At 49.4% G+C, this 20,444-nt stretch overlaps 1 protein-coding gene across 2 annotated transcripts in view; it reads right to left on the bottom strand.

The window, feature by feature from the left end:
- Positions 1-13,370, bottom strand: part of TTBK1 (tau tubulin kinase 1) — a 41,063-nt gene extending 27,693 nt beyond the window's left edge. The window contains exons 1-10 of one of the 2 annotated variants that reach the window (XM_077161870.1): positions 13,323-13,370; positions 10,154-10,315; positions 4,845-4,992; positions 4,362-4,435; positions 4,052-4,192; positions 3,107-3,211; positions 2,574-2,639; positions 2,028-2,120; positions 1,818-1,943; positions 322-476 (exon numbers count right to left, since the gene is read on the bottom strand). In XM_077161870.1, the coding sequence (XP_077017985.1) occupies positions 322-476; positions 1,818-1,943; positions 2,028-2,120; positions 2,574-2,639; positions 3,107-3,211; positions 4,052-4,192; positions 4,362-4,435; positions 4,845-4,992; positions 10,154-10,261 (1,016 nt within the window). In that variant the 5' untranslated portion in view covers positions 10,262-10,315; positions 13,323-13,370. Of the gene's footprint in view, positions 1-321; positions 477-1,817; positions 1,944-2,027; positions 2,121-2,573; positions 2,640-3,106; positions 3,212-4,051; positions 4,193-4,361; positions 4,436-4,844; positions 4,993-9,070; positions 9,163-10,153; positions 10,316-13,322 lie in introns of those variants that run through there. The other variant, XM_077161871.1, reaches the window with a different exon arrangement.
- Positions 13,371-20,444: the final 7,074 nt, after the last annotated feature.

Below are 20,444 nucleotides of genomic sequence, written 5' to 3'. Positions count from 1 at the left end.
TGTATGAATGATGAGAAACAGATAAATTAGGAGATTCCGGTCATTTTAGTAAGTGTTCCCTAGAAAGATGGGAACCCATTAAGGTTAAAAACTGCAAATGAGGAGGAGCCCACTCTGCCCCCAGATAGAGGCCAGAAATGTGGCAGAACTTCGCAAAGTTCAAGAAATCCACTGTTGAACACCAAGAGTAGGAGAGACAACCAGGTCTGTCCAGGCAGGAAGAGGAGGAGAGAGCTGGCTTCACCGAGTGATCAGAGTGATCGCTCCGAGCAGGGGCGAGCCGGCTGCCCCACCCCACCAGCGCCTCTTCCCGAGACTCACCCAAACATGGCTGCTGTCTGCCGGGTGTTCTGCTGGGGCGGGGTGGAGGTGCTTGTGGACAGGAGGGTGTCGGTGCCTGCCTTCTCCCAGTCAAAGGCCTCATTCTCAGCGATGCCCCGCTCCTTCATGCTGTTCTCAAACACTGACATGATCAACTGCAGGGAGGGGGATGGTGGGAGGACAGAGAGGTGACCCTGGAGCTAGCCAGAAGGAAGGAAGGGGCAGTTGCTGGAATTGCAGGGGGAAGAGGAGACCTTCCAGGGCAGGGATGGGCCAAGAGGAGGTATTGGGAGGAGATGCGCACATTGATTTTAAATGAAAATATGCCCAAGTATACAAATCAGCATGCAAATTATTACCTCAGTTGAAGCCCCACTGGCTGGACACAAGCCTTCTGAAATCTGGCCCCTGATCACTGCCCCCAGTTTCCTCTGACATTTCTGCCAGCTCAGTAGAAGTGTCAGCATCCCTGAACCACTAGTTGTTTCACAAGCCCACTGCATGGTGTCACTTCTGTGCACAGGCTGCTTCCTCTGCCAGAGATCTTCTCTCACTTGTTCTCTCTTCTCTGAAGCATTCCCTGACTCTCTTACCCTTGGAGCTCATCTGTGCATTGGGTTTGCATGGCTAGCATCCCATCTGCCAATTCTATCTCTCTAGCAGCTAGCACAGGGCCAGGCACAGGGTGTGCTTGCAGATGCATAACCTGGGAACCCCATGAGGCTGTGCTAGGATCAGGGCATGACCTCCTGCTGCCTAAGGCACCCCTGCCAGTGGCCAGGGCTCTGAGTGCAGGAGGTGGCAGGCAGTTGTAACTCTCTGAGGCCCCCAGATCATTATACTCCTGGCTTGGCTCTCTCCAGAATGCAGAGCAAGCCCTCTCTACTGTTGAGAGTCATTGAGTGCCTATTGCATGTCAGACGCTGTCTAAACTGCACTGTGCTTCCTACACCATGCCAGGCACATAGCAGATCCTTGACAGAATGTGACTGATGTTTCCCCCATTCTCCAGTCTGGAACAGTGGGTCCCATAGGGGTGTGGTGGTAAGCACCTTGGGAGGAGCATTGGACTTGGAGTCAGGAGATCTGTGCCTGAGCCCAGTCTTGCACCTAACAATGATATTGAGCCTCAGTTTCCTTATCTACGAAATGGGGACAGTCACCCACCTGGCATTCTACAGAGTTTTGGAGTAAAGAACACAAAAGCATTTGGCTTCATTAATTGTTGAGTGCTAGAACAATAATATAACAGTCACTATCATCAAAAGCTTGTTTTGAAGCCTAAATAAGTTAAGGCGTGAAAAGCACTGAGCACAAAGCTTAATAAATTTCGGCTATGACCACTATTTATGAGAGTGTAAAACCCTTTGCTCAGTGCCAAGCTGGCAGGGGTGCAGGGCTTTGACAAGAGTGGGTGCTGTCAGAGGACAGTCAACCACAGAGAGGTGTCAGGTCCAAAGCAGGCAGGGGAGTGGGAGCCAGTAGCAGGCTCCCACCTGGTAATCGGGCTTGGTGAAGTAGTCGAGGCTGGCGATGTGGTCCAGGAAGAGGTGAAACTCGGAGGGCATGTGCTTCAGTAGCATCCGGTGCTCATACTTCTCCTTGATCATCCCCACCTGCTCCTGGAGGCAAGAAGGCACAAGAGATGGAGGCCCAGCAGCACTCCCATCCCCTCCACCCTTCAGACCCAGCTGCCTGGGGCTCACCTTGTCCTTGATCTTTCTCCAGGGCAGCTGACCCACTGCAAATTCTACCAGCATGTAGAAGAGGGACCACAGATCATCGTGGCGGCCCATCTCCTAGAAGAGGATAAGGAGGAAAGGAGGTCACACACAGCACTCCACCCTTTCCTAGTAATGGAGGTCTGACCCTTCACTGAGGAGCATGTGTGAGGGAGACCTGACATCCCACCCCTACGGGCAGAGCTAGGGTCTCCTTGAGACTATGCCTCCATTGCCACCCCTCCAACAACACACAGAATCTCCACAGTCAAAACAACTTCTGTCTATACTTTCTCACCCCAGCTATTTGTGGTGAGAACAGAGGAGATGGCATCCCAGAGAAAAAAAGAAAACGGTGAAGTCAAGGAGAGCCAACAGGCTCTCCAGGGTGGCAGATTCCAGTCTCTGCTCCATACTTCTCTCTATACCGTGATATCAGCTGGACCCCTGTCCCTTCCCCAGCAAAGTACCCAGTTCCTGACCTATGCCTGTTCTGCCCCCATATCCTCTGGTCCAGGTCCTACTACTTACCCGATTCTTGTGGGCATTGACCGAGGCATAGCGAACAGTCCCTCGAAACCCGGCCACATTCCGGGGCTGCAGAGGAGAGAACACGAGGAACTTCACCCACTGCTCCTGACTTTGATCACCCTGCAACCAGCTTGCCAAGCCCAATTCTGCCCACTGTAACCCTGATGACCCCCTTACTGTCATGCTGATCTCATCAGCAGTTGACCTGACCTGCTCTCCCACCTCCCAATCCTAAGCCCAGTGATTCTTGACCCTCCCCACCACTTTCATGCCTGTCCTTGGCCAGAGAAGGGGGAAAGACCACAGGGTGTGGATGTGGCCCCCATTGAGAGCCCAGGCTAAGGGAGACTGGGTCCCAGAATTGGGTGACACTGATACTGAACACAAGGGCAAGCCTTTTTATGCAGCTACAAGAAAAACGAGTAGAGAAGGACCTTCTGTGAAGGGTCCTTGGATTGGAAAGTGGGGTGGGGAGACATCCTGTGTTCTGATAGACGTGCAGGCAAGGGATTCCGGTAAGTAGTGGTACTCACAGGTCGAACATCCCCCGTAGTGTTGGTATATTGCCGGGCCAGTCCGAAGTCCAACATGTAGCACTTTCTGTAGGTGGAGGGCAGCCTGCCCATGGCAAAGTTTGACTGAGGCAAGACAGTGGTTGTGAGCCCTGAGGGCTTCCACCCTGCCAGGCCCACCTCAAGGGGCACCAAGAAACAGCTCTGCAGCTGGGGTGAAGGCTCCTCACCCCCATGTACACTCACACAAGAATAAAACATCAAGGTTCACACATGTGCAGCAGGTTACATTATCTCATCTGTGCAGCAGTGTGATTATCCTCATTTTAGAGTTGTGGAAACTGAAGGCCAAAGAGATTAGAGGGCTTCTCCAAGATCCCACAGCAAGTGATGACACAGCCAGAGTTTGAACTCAGGTCTGCCTGGCTCTAAATCCCCGGGACTCTGCAGTAGGGTAGTGTGTAACCCATCCTGCTCTAAGACAGCAGGAGACCTGGCTTGTTCTTGCTGTGCGACCTTGGACATTTCAATTAACTTTTCTGTGCCTTTGTTTTTCATCCCTGTAAAATGGGAAGATCTCTAGCACCAAGCTCCAAGATGCCATAAAATCAGCTACTTGAAATTCCTTGCCCTGTTCCAGATCCTCAATTCCTCCAACCTTCCCCATCCCTTCATCTTTCTAGGTTCAAGGGCTATTCAGATCAGGGGTGAGGAAGAGGAAGAGAAGAGAATAAAGGAGAGGGGAAGGGCATGGCCAGGGGGGAGGTAGGGGTGTGCACTCCTGGGAGACAGAAGTGAGGAGTTGGGGTTTGTATAGAACAGGAGGAAAGGTACAGGTAGAAGAAGCTGTCCCAGTCCCAACCACAGTTTTAGAGAGGAAACCAGGGGGCCCAAAAAGAATGAGAGGGAAGGTGTGAGTGTACTCTGGAGCAGGGGGCAGAGGGGTGAGTGGAGGGGAGCACTCACCGGCTTGATGTCACGGTGCAGGAAGCCGACAGAGTGGATAGCCTCAATGGACTCCAGGATCTGCTTGCCCAGTCGCAGTGTGGTGCTCAGTGTGAAGGTGCCTCGTGGCTGGCTGCGGCGCAGGTCAGCCAGGTTCCGGCCCTGGGAGGCGGGGGCAACCCCCCTCAGCTGCCATCCCAACCACCACTACCATAACACTCCACCCAGGCCTAAAGGGTTATGCCCATTCCCAATTCCTCCCAGAAGCCACAGTGACCCTTCCCCATCCCAGGAGTCACAGTGAGGGGAGAAGATGGGCCACAGGACCCACCTGAAGCTGCATCACTACGTAGTTAAACTTCTCGTTCCTGCCACAGCCAATGAACCTGCATACGTGGTCTTTCCCTGAAGGGTACAGACAGGGATCTCCCAACTCCAACCCCTTCTTCCTCACCTCCAACCCTAAGACCGGCTCTTGGTGCACTCTTGATTCCTCTCAGTCCTTGATCCCGAGGCCTGGCCCCATGACCACCTCTCCCATTACCTCCCTCTGCCCTTAGCCTCATCATCTCTCTTAGAATCTGGCTCCATCACCTTAAACCATGTACCCATCTACCTCTTCCACCATCAATTCTTGCCCCATCACCTCTCTTAGATTCTGGACCTAGCTCATCTCTCCTACACCTCCGCCTTAGCATCTGGCACTATATCACCTCTTCTCTTCCCCTTACCACATCTCCTGCCCCCTGCATCTTATCCCATCACCTCTCTCAGCAACTGGCTCCCTCATTTGTCCCCCTCCCCAGGCCTGCACCTTGTAGCTTCTTGAGCACGGCCACCTCCATCTTGAGGACCTGTTTGGGCTGCTGGGCTGACTCCACCTTGAGGGCCACATTCTCCCTGGTCAGAAGGTCCATGGCCTCGTAGATCTCACCGAAGCCCCCGCCCCCGATCTTCTTGAGCTACAGAGATGGGGGATGAGGAGTGCATAAGGATCAGGCTGAGCAGCGACTCATCCCACTTACTGCTGGGTCTCGTTCTTCAGCGATGGGGGCAGACAGAATTCTTGAAGAGGAGGACCCCATGACTTTCTTGTCTCACTCATCCCTTCCTCTCCCAATGCACTGAGACAGACACACAACCATCCATGTGTATGTGTGCACACACACGCACACAGAGGGCAGTGAGAAAGGATAGGAGACCTGCGATTCATATAAACTTGGAGACAAGCCTGTATAGGGCTGCCCTGGGCCTTTTCTTCTCTCGAAGCACAGCAAACCCCAGCCTCAGGGTAGATCTCCTAGGGAAAGTGGCCTTTCCTGAGATTGACAGTCTCCTGAAAGATGTCACTCGAAAGAGAGAGTTTTGGGAGGAGGAGTGAGGAGGAGACCCAGCAAAGGGAGCTCACTTGCCAGGCCCAAAGCTGACGCTCAGACCACTCCAGAGGCCTCTGGGCAGATGCCCCAAATCAGGCGAGACTCTTTCCAGAGCCCTAGGGCCTGTGGCAGTGTGGTGAGAACAGAGGCACTGAGAAGAATCTGGTCAGGGGGCAGTGTGCTGGTGATCTAACTCTCTGGGCCCTCCTCCCCCAGCATCCCTGTCCACTGGGAGCACTCTCATCTGGAGGGAAGAGAGAACACGGGCAGGCCAGCAGAAGGACAAACTATGCCCGCTCGGAAGACCTGCTAAGCTAGTTTGCGTAGGAGTCCAGAGGACGTCCAAGCAGTCTGAAAGCCTTTCCCCTTTCAAAACCTACCTCTGGAGGTGGTTAGGTGGAAGGGTGGGGAGTAGACACACAAGACCAAGCTGGGCCCAGGGAAAATCCAAAGCCAGACCTGCTTCACCACTCCCAGGAACAAAATCTCAAGCATGTTACAATCAGCCACAGATCTGGAAGTCCTGCGCCAAACCCCAATGCCCTTCAGCAGTTTTGGGGTGAACAGAGTAGCAAGCTTAGTGGGACTACATCTATTGTATGATGGCTCTGCTTAAGGTAGGGAAGGTACCCTGGAACTGGAAGTTGGCTGAGTAGAAAGGTGAGAATGTGAGCAGGTGTGGGGGAAGGGGACAAAGAGGGCTGTTTGGACCAGATTCTAGGCTAAGAGAGCCTGGCAGATGCCTGGCATCTAATGAGTGCTTAAAAGTTCCCCGGTGAATGAAGATGGGGGGGGGGGGGGGGGCGGGGCAGGGAGCGAGACAAAGAGAAAGAGGAGGGCCCCAGAGGCCAGGCTCTGGCATTCATTAGGGGGAACAGGGGAAGGCATTCAGCAGGACCCCCATTAAAAGGAGAAGAGACCTGGAGAGGGAGCCACTTGCCAAGGGACTGCTGGGTGTGAATCAAGGAATGAGGTGATGAGGCCTCTGTTAGGGGCAGGTAGTGAGAAAAGGCAGAGGGAATAACTGTGACGGAGGGTGAGGGTGCTCCTGGCAGGGACTTGGGAGCAGGGAGAAGGTACTGAGCAGGGACTTGGGAGCAGGGAGAAGGTGGGGGCTTGTTTGGTTTAAGAAAGATAGTCAGTCCAATCTTCACCACCCCAGGGAGCGCTCCATCTGGCGGCCTTTCCTCTCTGAGCATCCCCAGGCTTGCTGATGATTGGATCAAGGCTGCTCCGAGCTCCCAGCTGGGCTGTAAACTCCTGACTCGGAGCCTTCTGCATCTCTGGGCCCTTCCCATAGCATTTATTCAGCACTCGGATGCCCAATAAATGTTTAATGGTGGTTGAAATATGGGAATGGAGAGAGGGAGGGAGCAGGGCAGAGCTGGAGGCCTGGGAGGTCCCAGCAGGTCACAACTGAAAGCTCGCCAGAAAGAGAGAGAAGGATGAAGGGAAGATTTAGAAAAGAAGCAGAAGGCTAGGCGAGATCTGGAGGTTTTTGTGCTTAGGAAGGAGACAGGAAAAAGGAAGGAGGAGAACCATGAGAAACCAGAGTCCCTCTCTACTCGAGATGAAATTTATATTCAGACTTCTGCAAGAATTTCAGAACCAGGAAGGACAGACTCAGAGCTCAAGGGAAGCAACGGGCATGTCTTCCTCTGGGGAATTTCAAACACAGGGGAGATTCAAACACCTTCTAGATTCCTTTATTGTTTGCTGTGTGTGGGCATGAAGGAAAGGGCAAAGGGGCTGCAACAGCAACCATGTCTCAAGTCCTGACTCAAGAAACCTATCTCAGTTAATCCCCAAAATGTCCTGACAAACCCGGTGAGGGAGCTCCTATGATTGCCCATTTTGTACAGAAGGGGAAACAGGGCACACAGAGTTAAGTACCTTGCCCCAGGTCACACTGCTAGTAAGTAGCAAAGCCAGGTTTCATTTAAACTCAGACAATTGGATGCTGAACCCAAACTTAACTCCTGTTGTTACCAGAACTGTTGACCACATTGGAATTAAAAGTGTGAATACGGAGATTCCAGCCCAGATCTGCCAGGTGCCTAAATCCTCGCCGGAGGTAAGGAGGGCTGGGGCAGCCAAGCCTTTTCTGACATCTACCCCCTGAATTTCCCAAGGTGTCCATGGGTATTTCTTGACCCTATTCATTTCCAAACAGATCCCCCTTCCCCTTCCTTAGTGCCCCCCATCCCAAACAGACCCTCCCTGAGGTGGGAAACTGGCATCTGCACCCACTGACTCACCCAACAACCTCCTCCCTGGGTCCCACTGCTGGGGCTAACTATTCCTCTAGGCACAGTAGGCACAGAGACTAGGCCCATGTTACCTTTAAGGGTTCATGAGAATGTCTTAATTTCTTTGAAAATCAGAGGAAAAATGAACTTTTAGTCAAAGAAAATGTTTTAATATAAAATATTAATATAGTCATCTTTATACCAATGCAGTCATAAAATATAATTTTCTCTTTCTGTGTGGAGAAAGTGGCCCAAGAAGGCAGAAGTGCCTAGAACCCATAATGCAGCCCTGCCCACAGCCCAGAAACGGAGAGTCTCCCAACCTCACTTTGCCAGAACCAAATTAATCCCTTCCCCCTCCTACATTTTTTCATGATCCTCTCTCCTGCAAAAGGACCTTCCTAAACTGAAGGAGAAACAGGACATAACAGGACCTGGTTTCTTAGGCCCAGTACTGGGTGTCCTGGGATGAGTCTATTAAACTCTCTGAGCTGCCATTTTCCTTCTTTTTGTAAAATTAAGAGGGTTGGACTAGAATTGGTCACAGAGAGTCCTTCAGCTCTATGGTCCGAATCTTGCATGGGCTAAATCTTGGGAAGCAGTATAGCTCGGTGACTGTATCAACCAGCAATCACGACAAATTGGCAAGTTAGCTAATCTCTGTGCCTCAGTTTCCATGACTGTGAAATGGGGATCGTAACAATATCTACTTCACAGGTTGTTGAGATAATCCATGTAAGGCAATTTACAATGCCTCGCAACAGTCAGTGCTCAAAAGAAATGCTAAGTTTTTAAAAATTATTGTCCAGTGTTTACTATGATTCTGAGAAGCAACCTTCAGGAACAATACAATTTTATTATTTAAGAAATACCCTACATAATGCCACTGGTCCCCATCAACCCCTGGGCACAGTCCATCTCTGGGCAGTCTCTTCTTAGTTCCTGAGCTCTGCTTCAAGTCTCTGTCCACCCTTCGCTAGTTCTTTGGGAAGCAGAGCAGCAGGTGAGGAGGGGTCAGCAGGCCTGGAAAAGGCTGCCTACCTGAACTACACCTATTTCTCTCCCCACTCATCTCCTACCTCCTCCTTCAAAAAGCACAAGAAAGCTCTAACTCAAGCTCAGTTTATCTGTGAACACCATCTTTTTCTCACCTCTTCACTGCAAATGCCATCCTGCTTCCAGTCTACCAGAAACTAAGCTCGCGTGAGGGGGGATCGGGGGGGGGAGGGGAGTCTCGGAGGAACACTCCCTAGTTTGCCAGACCCTCATTCTTTGATTACCCCGTTCCCCCCCACCCCCACCCCCAATTTCTCTCCTGTTATTTTCCCTCTCAGGAGGGTCCCCTCTAGGACTAAAATAGTCCCTTCCCTCTCCAGCCCTTCCAGCCGCAGGCGTCTCCTCCTGCACTCACTCACCCCCGACCATGGTCCCCGTCCCTGACAAGGCTGCCGCCTTAGCTCCCGTCCCATTAGAGGACCTGTGGGGCCTGGCGGCTGTTACCATGGAGACCTGTCTGCCTTCCGGCCCCCGTCCTCTCCAACCCCGCACTCCTGGTGAGCTGAGCTTCCCCACCCACCCGCAAACGACGGGAACGCGTGTGCGCGCGTGCACCCACAAACACACAGATCTAAACCCGACCCCTGCGGTCCTCTCTCTCTTTCTGCCTGGCTCCCTACCCTGGTTCCCCCCACACAACACCCCCGCCATCTGACACATCTTCCTGCCGTCATGGTTATAAGAGGACACCTGAGTGCCCTAAGAGATGGAAAAAAGGGGGGAATGAGGGGGGGTCTGATTCAGTAGGCCCTGCTCCCCAGACACGGCCTTTCCTTCAGCCCTCACGCGTGCCCTCTCCCACCCAGGCCCAGACCCCTGAGCACTGGGACTACAACTCCCAGCAGGCTGAGCAGCCTGAAGTCCTGGACTGGAGGAGCAAGGCTCGCTGGGACATGGAGTCGTGGCTGGCTGCACCTGCCGCAGGAGCCAGTGAGGGGAGGAGGGGGACCAGAGAAGATGGAGTGCGGATGCGGCGGGAGCAGCCTGCAGGGCCTCTTCCCTCAAACCTAAGGCTGTCTGTCCTCTGCAGGGCCGGGGGGGCCACATGCTCATTCACTGCCCTTCTCCAAGGTCCGGAAGAGAAAGAGCCCCCTCTCCCTCCCTCTGCCTTCTCGCTCCTCGCTCCTCCCTCCTCCTCTGCAGCTCATGCCTGGACGGGACGACCAACCAGGAGTTGTTCCAGGCTGGGCCCGACCAACCTGACCTAGCGGGGAGACGGTGGGCAGAGGGCAGGCCAAAGCCATTGTCCACATGTGTAGGCAAAAGTAATGACCGGCAAGCAGTGTGCAAGGAGCTCAGGGGCACCTCCCATTCAGGGTTGGGGCTCTGAGGGCACCTGTTTAACCTGTTTCCAGGTCCTCCCCGCCCCTCCTCTCCTCCTCTCCTCCTCTCGCCCTCCCTCTAGCCTGCCCTCCCTCTAGCCCGCTGGGTCACTCACTCACCACCTTCCAGCGATCCTTGACCACGTAGTTGGCCGGCAGGATGTCGGCCTGCTCCCCTCCCCCACTCATGTTGGTTTCGTCCTTAAGGGCGGCCGCTAGGCACTGCATCGGCCAGCCGGAGGGAGGGGTGTCCGCAGGGCCTGCCCTTGGGGGGCCATCTACCTGGGGGAGCAGGGAGGGCTGTGAGTGGGGCGGGCTGTGGGCCCAGGGCCACTTGCAGATGTGGAGAAGGGGATTTCAGCCTGACGGAAAGGTCTACTCCCCTGGCAGGCATCCTTCCAGGGCCCACTGGGCAGATGCTCCAGGGGTTACTGGAGAAGCATTTTGTAAATGCCCGGGGTAAGGGTCAGGAGAGAAGACAGAAATACTGGCCATAGGAAGGGAGATATAAACTACCAAGTGGAGATGAGAAAACCAGCAACAGGACACACATGTTGATAAAAAAAGGAGAGGAAAATGATGTGTCAGTAGGCCATGGGGAAAGTGTTTATCAAAGAGACGTAGGCTAACTTAATGCAGGGGCGACTTGTTCACCAAGGGTTGGTACTGGACTGGGACCCACATTTGGGCAGGGGAGACCCAGGCCAAGAAGGACTGGCCTGGGGTGGCTTGACTTTGGCTCAGGACACCCACACCTTCCCTGTGCCACAAAATGCCCATCTGAGGCTTAGAGAAAGGAATACTGACCAAGGGGTGACCAGAGGAGACCCACACCAGAGTGACAGAGACCAGCCACTCAGCCATGGGAAATCTGATAATCAAGAAAATGAAGAGGTACACTACAGCCCCTGGAGGCTGGTGCTCAGTGAGGAGATGAAGCTGCTGAGAGGCACACGCCACTCTCAGTGGGGAGCCGAGCCCGCTGGCACCGCCACGGGGTTGGGAAGCAGGGATGTGAGCCACGGGGTGAACATAAGGTGATGGACTCAAGACCTGGATTTCAGAGGGATGTCAGACCCATGGCCACGATGGAGGGAGAAAGGCACATCTGGATTGAGGGGAAAGGGCTGGGGAGAGCAGGAAAGAAGGAGCAGCCACAGGAGGCTGGAGGAATGACAGAGGAGGAATCTGGGTGGGCACAGGACCAGAGAACCTCTGACCACACCTTTCTGTGTCTCTCAGCAATGGACAAGAAGGAACACTGCACTCGTCACATTAAGATGGATTAAAGTTGAATATCAGGGAGAGTTTCCTAACTGAGGGTTGAGAAAGCCAGGCATGTGGTACCCAGGGAAATGCAAGTATGTGTGTGTGTGTGTGTGTGTATCTCTGTGTGTATCTTTGCATGAGTCTGTATGACTTTGTGTGTTTTTCTGCATGTCTGAGTGTCTCCGAATGTGTTTTTCTGTGTGTAGTGTGTGTCTGTAGGTGGTGTTCACAGTGTAGGTAAGGAGTCAGAAGAGTTGACCTTTTTGAGATCCCTGCCAACCCAGAACAGGATTTTTCCTCTCCTCTTTCCCATTATGCATTTTATTCACACACAGCTATGCCCTCACAGTGACCCTAGAGAGTCACAGATGGGAGAGAAAAAGGGAAGTTCTCAGGCTGGGGCTGGGGGCTGGGAGAGGAAGGAAGTGCCTAAGATATTGATGGATGGGATGGGGACTCCAAAAATCTGTCTTTTCTTGAGTTGGGATAATTCTCAGGGCTCCTGTCCTGAGACAGGGGTAGGGTGGGTTGGTGAAGACAGGGAAATAACTTTTAACAGGCCATGGTGTGCTGAGGGAGTCATGGAAGGGACACTGTTACTCTTTTTACTGTCTTCAAATGACTCAGCTGAAACTGTTTCTTGATATCTGCACCCCTTCAGAGTAGCAGGACTGTGGGGATAGCAGACAGTTCTCTTGCCCCCTTCTGCCAAAGTGGGACATGGGACACCTGGAATTCCGAGGGCAGTATATGAGCAGTGACAGGAAGAAGTGAGAGGCAGGGATTGGGTGGGGGTTCTGAAATAAAGGTGGAGGAGACAGGTTTAGGACAAGCAATTGAACTGGTGGGGAGGGAGGGCCTTAGGAGTTAGACCGGATGCCCTCTGGTGGCCCTTCCAGTCCTGTGATGGTGGATTCTATAGGTTAATGAGGAAATTTTGGGTTCTGCTCCCATTTTACAGATGGGCAAACCCAGAAGGAATAGGTGAGGTGGAAAAGAAAGAGTGAAGGTGGGAGGATATGAAGGCTGACTGCTTCACCCTGTCCACCATCCTTCCCACTCCCTACCTCAGAGGACTTCACGTAGTTCAGACTGGGGTTGGAAGTCATAAACATGAGGAACTTGGATGCCCCATTACTGCCTCCTGGGCTCCTTTGGGAGTGTGGTGGCATGGATGTGTAGTGAGAGAGAAGTCTTGCAGAGGTTTTATGAATATCTGTGAGAGTGCATATATGAGAGTGTGGGGCCAGTGATGTGTGTGTGTGAGAGAGGCAGGCAGACAAAGGTGTTTCTAGGTGGTTGAAAACTCATCTGGCTGTTTGTGAATATAGATGCTGATGTGTAACTAGCAAGGTGTGAGCCAGGTGTATATGGGAACCTGGAAGTCCAGGTAAGGAGAGGTGAAGGGAACCAGAGATGGATAATAGGAACAGCTGAGAATAGATGTGGAAGGGGACAGAGGGGAATGGAATGAATGAAGGTTGACAGGACAAGAGGAGGGAATTAGGTAAGATGGAGATAGGTGAGAGACAATGATGACAGGTGAGGAAGTGACAAGACTGTGGAGAGGTGTCTGGGAATAGTTGAGGGAATAAAGGAAAAGGTAAGGAGGCTAGAAGGAGGAATGGAATGGAGGGACTTAGGACAAGGGAGAGAGGTTATGGAGACAGCTGGGAATGACTTGTCAGGAGTGACAGGGGAGTCGGGGGTGAAGCTTTGGGGACAAGGGACAGAGTTGAGTAGTGAGGACAAAATCCCTGGAGGACAGGCTCGAGGCGGGTGGGCACGGCTGCTGGGGGCAGAGAGCGGCTCCAGGCCTCGGCATGCGGCCCAGGCTGTGTAGGCCAGCGTCCCGGCTCGGGTGGAGAGAGCAGCAGGGAGGGGGAGCTGGAGAAGGCTGCGTTGGGAGGGGAGCCAGGCCATAGGCCCGATGAGCCCCCATAAGGAGCCCCTTCCCCGACCCCCGGCCTGCCCGGCCCGGCCCCGCCTGGCCCCATCCCCCGGCCCCGCCCCGCCTCACCTGCTCTGTGCCCGCTGCGGCTGCGGCTGCGGCGGCGGCGGCGGCGGAGGCAGCGGCTCGGGGCGGCGCATCCCCCGGGGCCGGGGCGGGGCGGGGGCGGCTCAGTGCGGCGCTGGGCGGCCGGTTCCTTCCGGCGGCGGCGGCGGCGGCGGCGGCGGCCTCCCGACCGGGACCATCCCGGCCCGGCCCGACCCGGCCCCGATCCTCTTCGGGCGACAGCGGCGGCAGCGGCAGAGAGGGGAGCTGCCCACAATGCACCGCGCCGCCAGCATCAGCACCAACCCTGACATCACCGCCCCACCGCCCTAGCTCTTACATCACCGTCCCTTCTCTGACATCACGTTCTACCCTGCATGGTCTCGCAAGTTCTCCAGCCCTGGGACTCCCTCTCGGATGATCCAGCTCCAGCTCTCTGGTTCTTCTCATGGGTCCCTCCCATTCACTTGACCCCAACCCCACGTGGGGTCCATCACTTCTTCTCTGTCCCCATCAGCCTCACCTAACTCCCCCACTTCATATGTTCATATTACTTTACTCTAAAACCATTTCCTCTCACCTGGACCCAACTTCCCACATGTCCCCATCGCCCATCTCTTCTAACACCATCCCCTACTTGTACCCACCACTCCTCAGCTGTAACAATCACCTCACCACAAAAATGCCGTGCCTCGTGGTTCAACCTATCCCTCTCTTTCTTTGATTTTTTCTCCCATTTGTTGACAGACTCTCTCATTGTTTCTTACTACTTACCAAATGAGATAGACAGTGCTTACTGTGACATTAAACACCTTTCTTGACATGGGTCCAGCAAGGCTAGTCTTCCCCTTCTAGCAAATTGGATTGCTCAATATTCCTGAACACACTCAGCACTTTGTCTCTCTCAGTTCCTTCCATCCATCCTTCATATATTCAACACATACCGAATGCCTTTAATTATGATAACAATAATAATACTGACTCCTGCCAGGCACTGTTTTAACTGTACACATATTAAGTCATTAAATCCTCATAACCATTTGAAATAGAAGGGCTATTGTTATCTCCATTGTACAGAAGAGAAAACTAAGATAAAGAGAGGATAGGTGATTTGCCTTATATCACACAGCTAACAAGTGACAGAGCTGGGATTTAAACCCTGGCTCCAGAGTCTGTGCAGGACTATGGTAAAGAGAATGGATCATTAAGGCTGGAGGGGTAGTCAAAGGAGGCTTCTCAGAGGAGGTGCATTCAGCTGTAATTTGAAGGATTAGTAGGAGTTTGCCAACAGACGAGTGGGGTCAGGACAGAGAGTGGGAAGGGACTTCCAGGCTAAGAAGACAGCATGAAATGAGGTTTGGGGTGAACAGTACAAGATCATGAAGGATCTTGTATTCCCTGCTAAGAAGATTGAATTTTACTCATTTAGTTGTTGGAAGTGTAGTGGATGCTGTAGTGAACACACAGATCCCCATTCAGAATCTAAGTACTCATTCCCCCAACTGCCCAGGATGTTGAAACCTGCCTGCTCTCATCTGAGTTCCTCTCTAGGAATTGCCTCTGGCCAAGGGATCTGCTTCATCCCAGGTCATGCCCCCTTCCTGGGGCATCTCACAGCCAATCAAATGAGCAACCTGTGAGTATAAAGGTCCAGTCCCTTCACCCCAACTTGGGACAGTTCTAAAGGGACGTCCTGTTTTCAAAACTCTTGATAGGGTCAGCTGAGGCTTCTATTAAGACTGCATCAGTACTCCATGTCCCCTCCCCAATTCTGCTTTCTTCTTTCATCCACAGATGTTGAGCCTTACAGTACTTCACAATAAACAACAGGTATTGTTGTTTGATACTCTCTGTTTTACAGTCTATGTTCAGGGGAAGCTGACCCTTAAATGGGAAATCACTGAAGAATTTTGAGCAGAGGAGAAACACAGTCTGATCTGGGAATTGGATTAGAATTCTAGGTTGACAGGTTTTGTGTGTTTGTTTGTTTTACCCCCATACATTAAAAATTCTGTTCTGCTGTCTTCTAGCTTGATAGTTTCAGACAAGAAATCTGGGAGACTTCCGGGTCAAGATGGCGGCTTAACAATGTGTGCATTTTAGTTCATCCTCCAGAACAACTACTAAATAACCAGAAACAGTACATAACAGCTCCTGGGGCCACATCAGTGACCAGACACACAGCGTACCCCAGTCTGGACCAGCTGGACCGGCTGCGAGCCCCTACAGAACCGTGAGTTCCCAAAGCTGCGGCGGCCGGCGCCCCTCCCCCACAGGCTGCTTCCCAGAAGGGAAAGGAAAGAGACTTTACCAGCAGCAGGGACTGAGCGCAATCAAACACCAATTGTGGAATTAATTAACAAATTCTGACTACTAAAAATAGGCCGTCAGCTTAGGCCAACCTGATCAAAGTGGAGGTTACTCATTTTTGCCTCTGCGCCAAGGGGGCAGGACTGACAGAAAAAGGGGGGGAAAAAAGAGGAGGAAACAGAAGTTTTTGTGGCTGTGTTTCTACAAAGGCTTGACTGCCTCTGGATACAGCGGCAGGACTTCTCAGGTTGCAACTGCCCCAGGCATAGGCAGAAGTGAGCTCTTTTGGGGGCTTGTCTAGAGCCTGTACCTTCCCCAGGGGAGGGGTGAAGCCCAACTCAGGTGGAATCTCTCCCTCAAGGAATTCAGACACCAGGCCTTGGTAATTTGAAGCCATTAAAACCAGCCTACAACCTCTCCTCTGTCTCCACCATGCCCCCAGCAGGGAGAGTCTGCCAAAGTTAAAGGTGCTGCATCATCCTATGCTGGTGGGACCTACAGGCGGACAAGTGCCACATACTGGGCAGGATAAGAAAAACAGAGTCCAGAGACTTCACAGGAAAGTCGTTCAACCTGCTGAGTCTCACCCTCAGGGAAAACTGATGCAGGTGACTCTTTCCTCCTGATAGGAGGCCAGTTTGGTCTGGGAAAATCCGGCTGGGGTCTATAATATCTAAGTAGACCCTCCTAAGGGTGGGGGTGGAAAGGCACCATACAAGCAGGGCAAGAAACAAGAAAACAAGAACTGAAAAATTCTCCTCTGTTAAATAAAACTTAAGCTAGAGGTCCAGATAAAGCTGAACTGAATGTCACAGAACAGATAGACAACAAATTCATCCAGCAAGAAAACCCTAGGTAAAAGAAGTGAAAGCAATCTCCAGAATAAACTAACTAAGGTAATTAAATGCCTAGACACCAGCAAAAAATAACAAATCACACTAGGAAAATTGAAGATATGGCCCAGTCAAAGGAACAAACCAACAATTCAAATGAGATACAGGAGCTGAAACAATTAATTCAAAATATACGAACAGAAATGGAAAACCTCATCAAAAACCAAATCAATGAATTGAGGGAGGATATAAAGAAGGCAAGGAATGAGCAAAAAGAAGAAATTGAAAGTCTGAAAAAACAAATCACAGAACTTATGGGAATGAAAGCCTCGGTAGAAGAGATGAAAAAAACAATGGAAACCTACAATGGTAGATTTCGAGAGACAGAACATAAGATTAGTAAACTGGAGATAGGAACATCTGAAGCCTTGCAAGAAAAAGAAAATATAGGGAAAAAAATGGAAAAATATGAGCAGAGACTCGGGGAATTGAAAGACAATATGAAGCGCACGAATATACATGTTGTGGGTATCCCAGAAGGAGAAGAGAAGGGAAAAGGAGAAAAACTAATGGAGGAAATTATCACTGAAAATTTCCCAACTCTTATGAAAGACTTAAAATTACAGATCCAAGAAGTGCAGCATACCCCAAAGAGAATTGATCCAAATAGACATACTCCAAGACATTTAGTAATCAGAGTGTCAGAAGTCAAAGAGAAAGAGAGGATCTTGAAAGCAGCAAGAGAAAAGCAATCCATCACATACAAGGGAAGCCCAATAAGACTATGCATAGATCTCTCAGCAGAAACCATGGAGGCGAGAAGACAGTGGGATGATATATTTCAATTATTAAAAGAGAAAAACTGCCAACCAAGAATTCTATCTCCAGAAAAACTGTCCTTCAAAAATTAGGGAGAAATTAAAACATTTTCAGACAAAAAATCACTGAGAGAATTTGTGACCAAGAGACCAGCTCTGCAAGAAATACTAAAGGGAGTACTAGAGACACATACAAAGACAGAAGAGAGAGGTTTGGAGAAGAGTGTAGAAAGGAAGATGATGAGTAAAGGTAAAAAGAAGGAAAATTAGATCTGACATATAAAATCCAGAAGGCAAAATAGTAAGAAGAAAGTACTACCCATGCAGAAATAGCACTGAATGTTAATGGATTAAACTCTCCAATCAAAAGACATAGTCTGGCAGAATGGATTAAAAATCAGGACCCATCTATATGCTGTCTCTACTCAAAGGACATGAGGGCAAGGACACAAATGGACATTTACACACCAATGTTTATAGCAGCATTATTTACAATTACCAAGAGTTGGAAGCAGCCAAAATGTCCATCAACAGACGGCTAAACAAACTGGCATTTACATAAGATGGAATACTGTGCAGCTGTAAAACAGAATAAAGTTATGAAGTATGTAACAACATGGATGGACCTTAAGGACTTTATGCTGAGTGTGATTAGCCAGAAACAAAAGGACAAATACTGTATGGTCTCACTGATATGAACTGACATTAGTGAATAAATTTGGGATATTTCGTTGGTAACAGAGACCATCAGGAGATACAAATAGGGTAAGATATTGGGTAATTGGACCTGAAGGGATACAGATTGTGCAACAGGACTGAATATAAAAACTCAGAAATGGACAGCACAATATTACCTAACTGTAATACAATTATGTCAAAACACTGAATGAAGCTGCATATGAGAATGATAGAGGGAGGAGGGCTGGGGCATAAATGAAGTCACAAAGAAAGATAGACGATAAAGATTGAGATGGTATAATCTAGGAATGCCTAGAGTATATAATGATAGTGACTAAATGTACAAATTAAAAAAAATGTTTTTGCATGAGGAATAATAAAAGAATGTCATTACTGCAGTGTGCTGAAAATAGATGGTACTTAATATTTTAAAATTTCAACTTATGTGTGAGACAAAAGCAAAAAATGTTTATTTGGTACAAATTTATACTTTGACTAGTGCATCTCCTAATATAGCTTATGTAGATAGTTGGTTGAACACCTTAAGTACATGGAACTTTGTATAAGATATGAGATTTTGTTGGTTTGTCCAGGTGATGCCCTGATGAATCCCAGAGTGATTTGATCAGTGAGTGGAAAAGTATTTGCAAAGTCCCCTTCGGGGAATAGTGAGAATGGGGGAAAACTCAACTCCCCCAAGTTGAATTCTTGATATTCGCACAAGCAGTGTGGGCAACCAAAGCTACAGGCTGAGCCCCCAGTCTTGGGGTTTGTTCATATGAAACTTAACCCCACAGGGGATAGGTCAAGCCTACTTAAAATTAGGCCTAAGAGTCACCCCCAAGAGAACCTCTTTTGTTGCTCAAATGTGGTCTCCGTCCAGCCAACACAGCAAGCAAACTCACCACCCTCCCCCTGTCTACGTGGGACCTGACTCCCAGGGGTGTGGACCTTCCTGGCAACATGGGACAGAAATCCTAGAATGAGCTGAGATTCAGCATCAAGGGATTGAGAAAACCTTCTTGACCAAAAGGGGGAAGAGTAAAATGAGACAAAGTGTCAATGGCCGAGAGATTCCAAACAGATTCGAGAGGTTATCCTGGAGGTTATTCTTACGCATTAAGTAGATATCACGTTGTTAACCAAGATATAATGGAGAGGCTGGAGGGAACTGCCTGAAAATGTAGAGCTGTGTTCCAGTAGCCATGTTTCTTGATGATGATTACATAATTATATAGCTTTCACAATGTGACTGTGTGATTGTGAAAACCTTGTGTCTGATGTTCCTTTTATCTACCTTGTCGACAGATGAGTAGAACATATGGAATAAAAATAAATAATAGAGGGAATTTAGTTAAATTTAGTTAAATTTAGTTTGAAATGCTACTGATCAATGAAAGGGAGGGGTAAGGGGTATGGTATGTAAAAATTTTTTTTCTGTTTTTGTTTTATTTTTCTGTTGTCTTTTTATTTCTTTTTCTGAATTGATGCAAATGTTCTGGAAAATGATCATGATGATGAATATGCAACTATGTGATGATATTGTGAATTGCTGAGTGTATGTGTTGGGAATGTTTGTGTTTCTTTCTTATAATTTTTTTAATTAATAAAAAATTTTTTTAAAAAAGGAATTTAGAACTTAAAAAAAAAAGAAATCTGCAGTCATCCTTATCTTTGTTCTTCTGTATGTTCTCTAGCTTTTTTTTAAAAGAGTTTTTCCCTTTATCTCTTGTTTTAAGCTTTTTGATTATGATGTGCTTTGGTATAATTTTATTCATGTTTCTTGTGCTTGGGGTTTGTTTAGATTCTTGTAGTTTATAGTTTTGATGAAATCTCTATAGCTTCCATCATGTTTGGAAAAAATTCAACCATTATCTTCTCACATATTTTTTCTGACCTCCCCCTCCATTATGAACCCCAATTACCCTGTATATTAGGCCTCTTAAAATTATCCCACAGCTCACTGATGTGCTTTGTTTATTTTTCCCCCAGTCTTTTTCCCACTGTTTTATTTTGGATAGTGTTTATTACTATGTACTTTAAATCATTAGTCTTTTTTTTTTTGCATGTCTAATCTACTGTCAATTCCATACAATGTAGTCTTCATTGCAGTTTACATCTCTAGAAGTTCAATTTGTCCTTTTAATATCTCTTATATCTCTACTTAACATGTTCAATTTTTCCTCCAGTTTTTTTCTTTTTCTTTTTTTAAGAAGGGGAAATAATTTATTCTCTACTAGTTGCTCTTCTTGGTTGACCAAGGCAGAGGCTGAGAGCATGTCTTTTTTAATGATTTGAACAGAGCTGTTGACTGTCCCTGTGCTAACCAGAGGTTCAATTTTCCACAACTCCCTCTTACCTTGTTCTTGGAAAGTTTTTGAAAACCCTCTGGCTCCTTTACCTCTTGTTCACTTTACCCTTTAAGCTTCCAACAGAAGTTTTAGGGTATAAGTTTAGGGAAAATCCATCCATATTAACTTTTTCATATACACGATGCAAAACTTCCC

The sequence above is a fragment of the Tamandua tetradactyla genome, chromosome 5 (genome assembly GCF_023851605.1).
Source record: "Tamandua tetradactyla isolate mTamTet1 chromosome 5, mTamTet1.pri, whole genome shotgun sequence".
Taxonomy (NCBI): Eukaryota; Metazoa; Chordata; class Mammalia; order Pilosa; family Myrmecophagidae; genus Tamandua; species Tamandua tetradactyla.
This window is presented reverse-complemented; position numbering and strand designations above follow the sequence as displayed.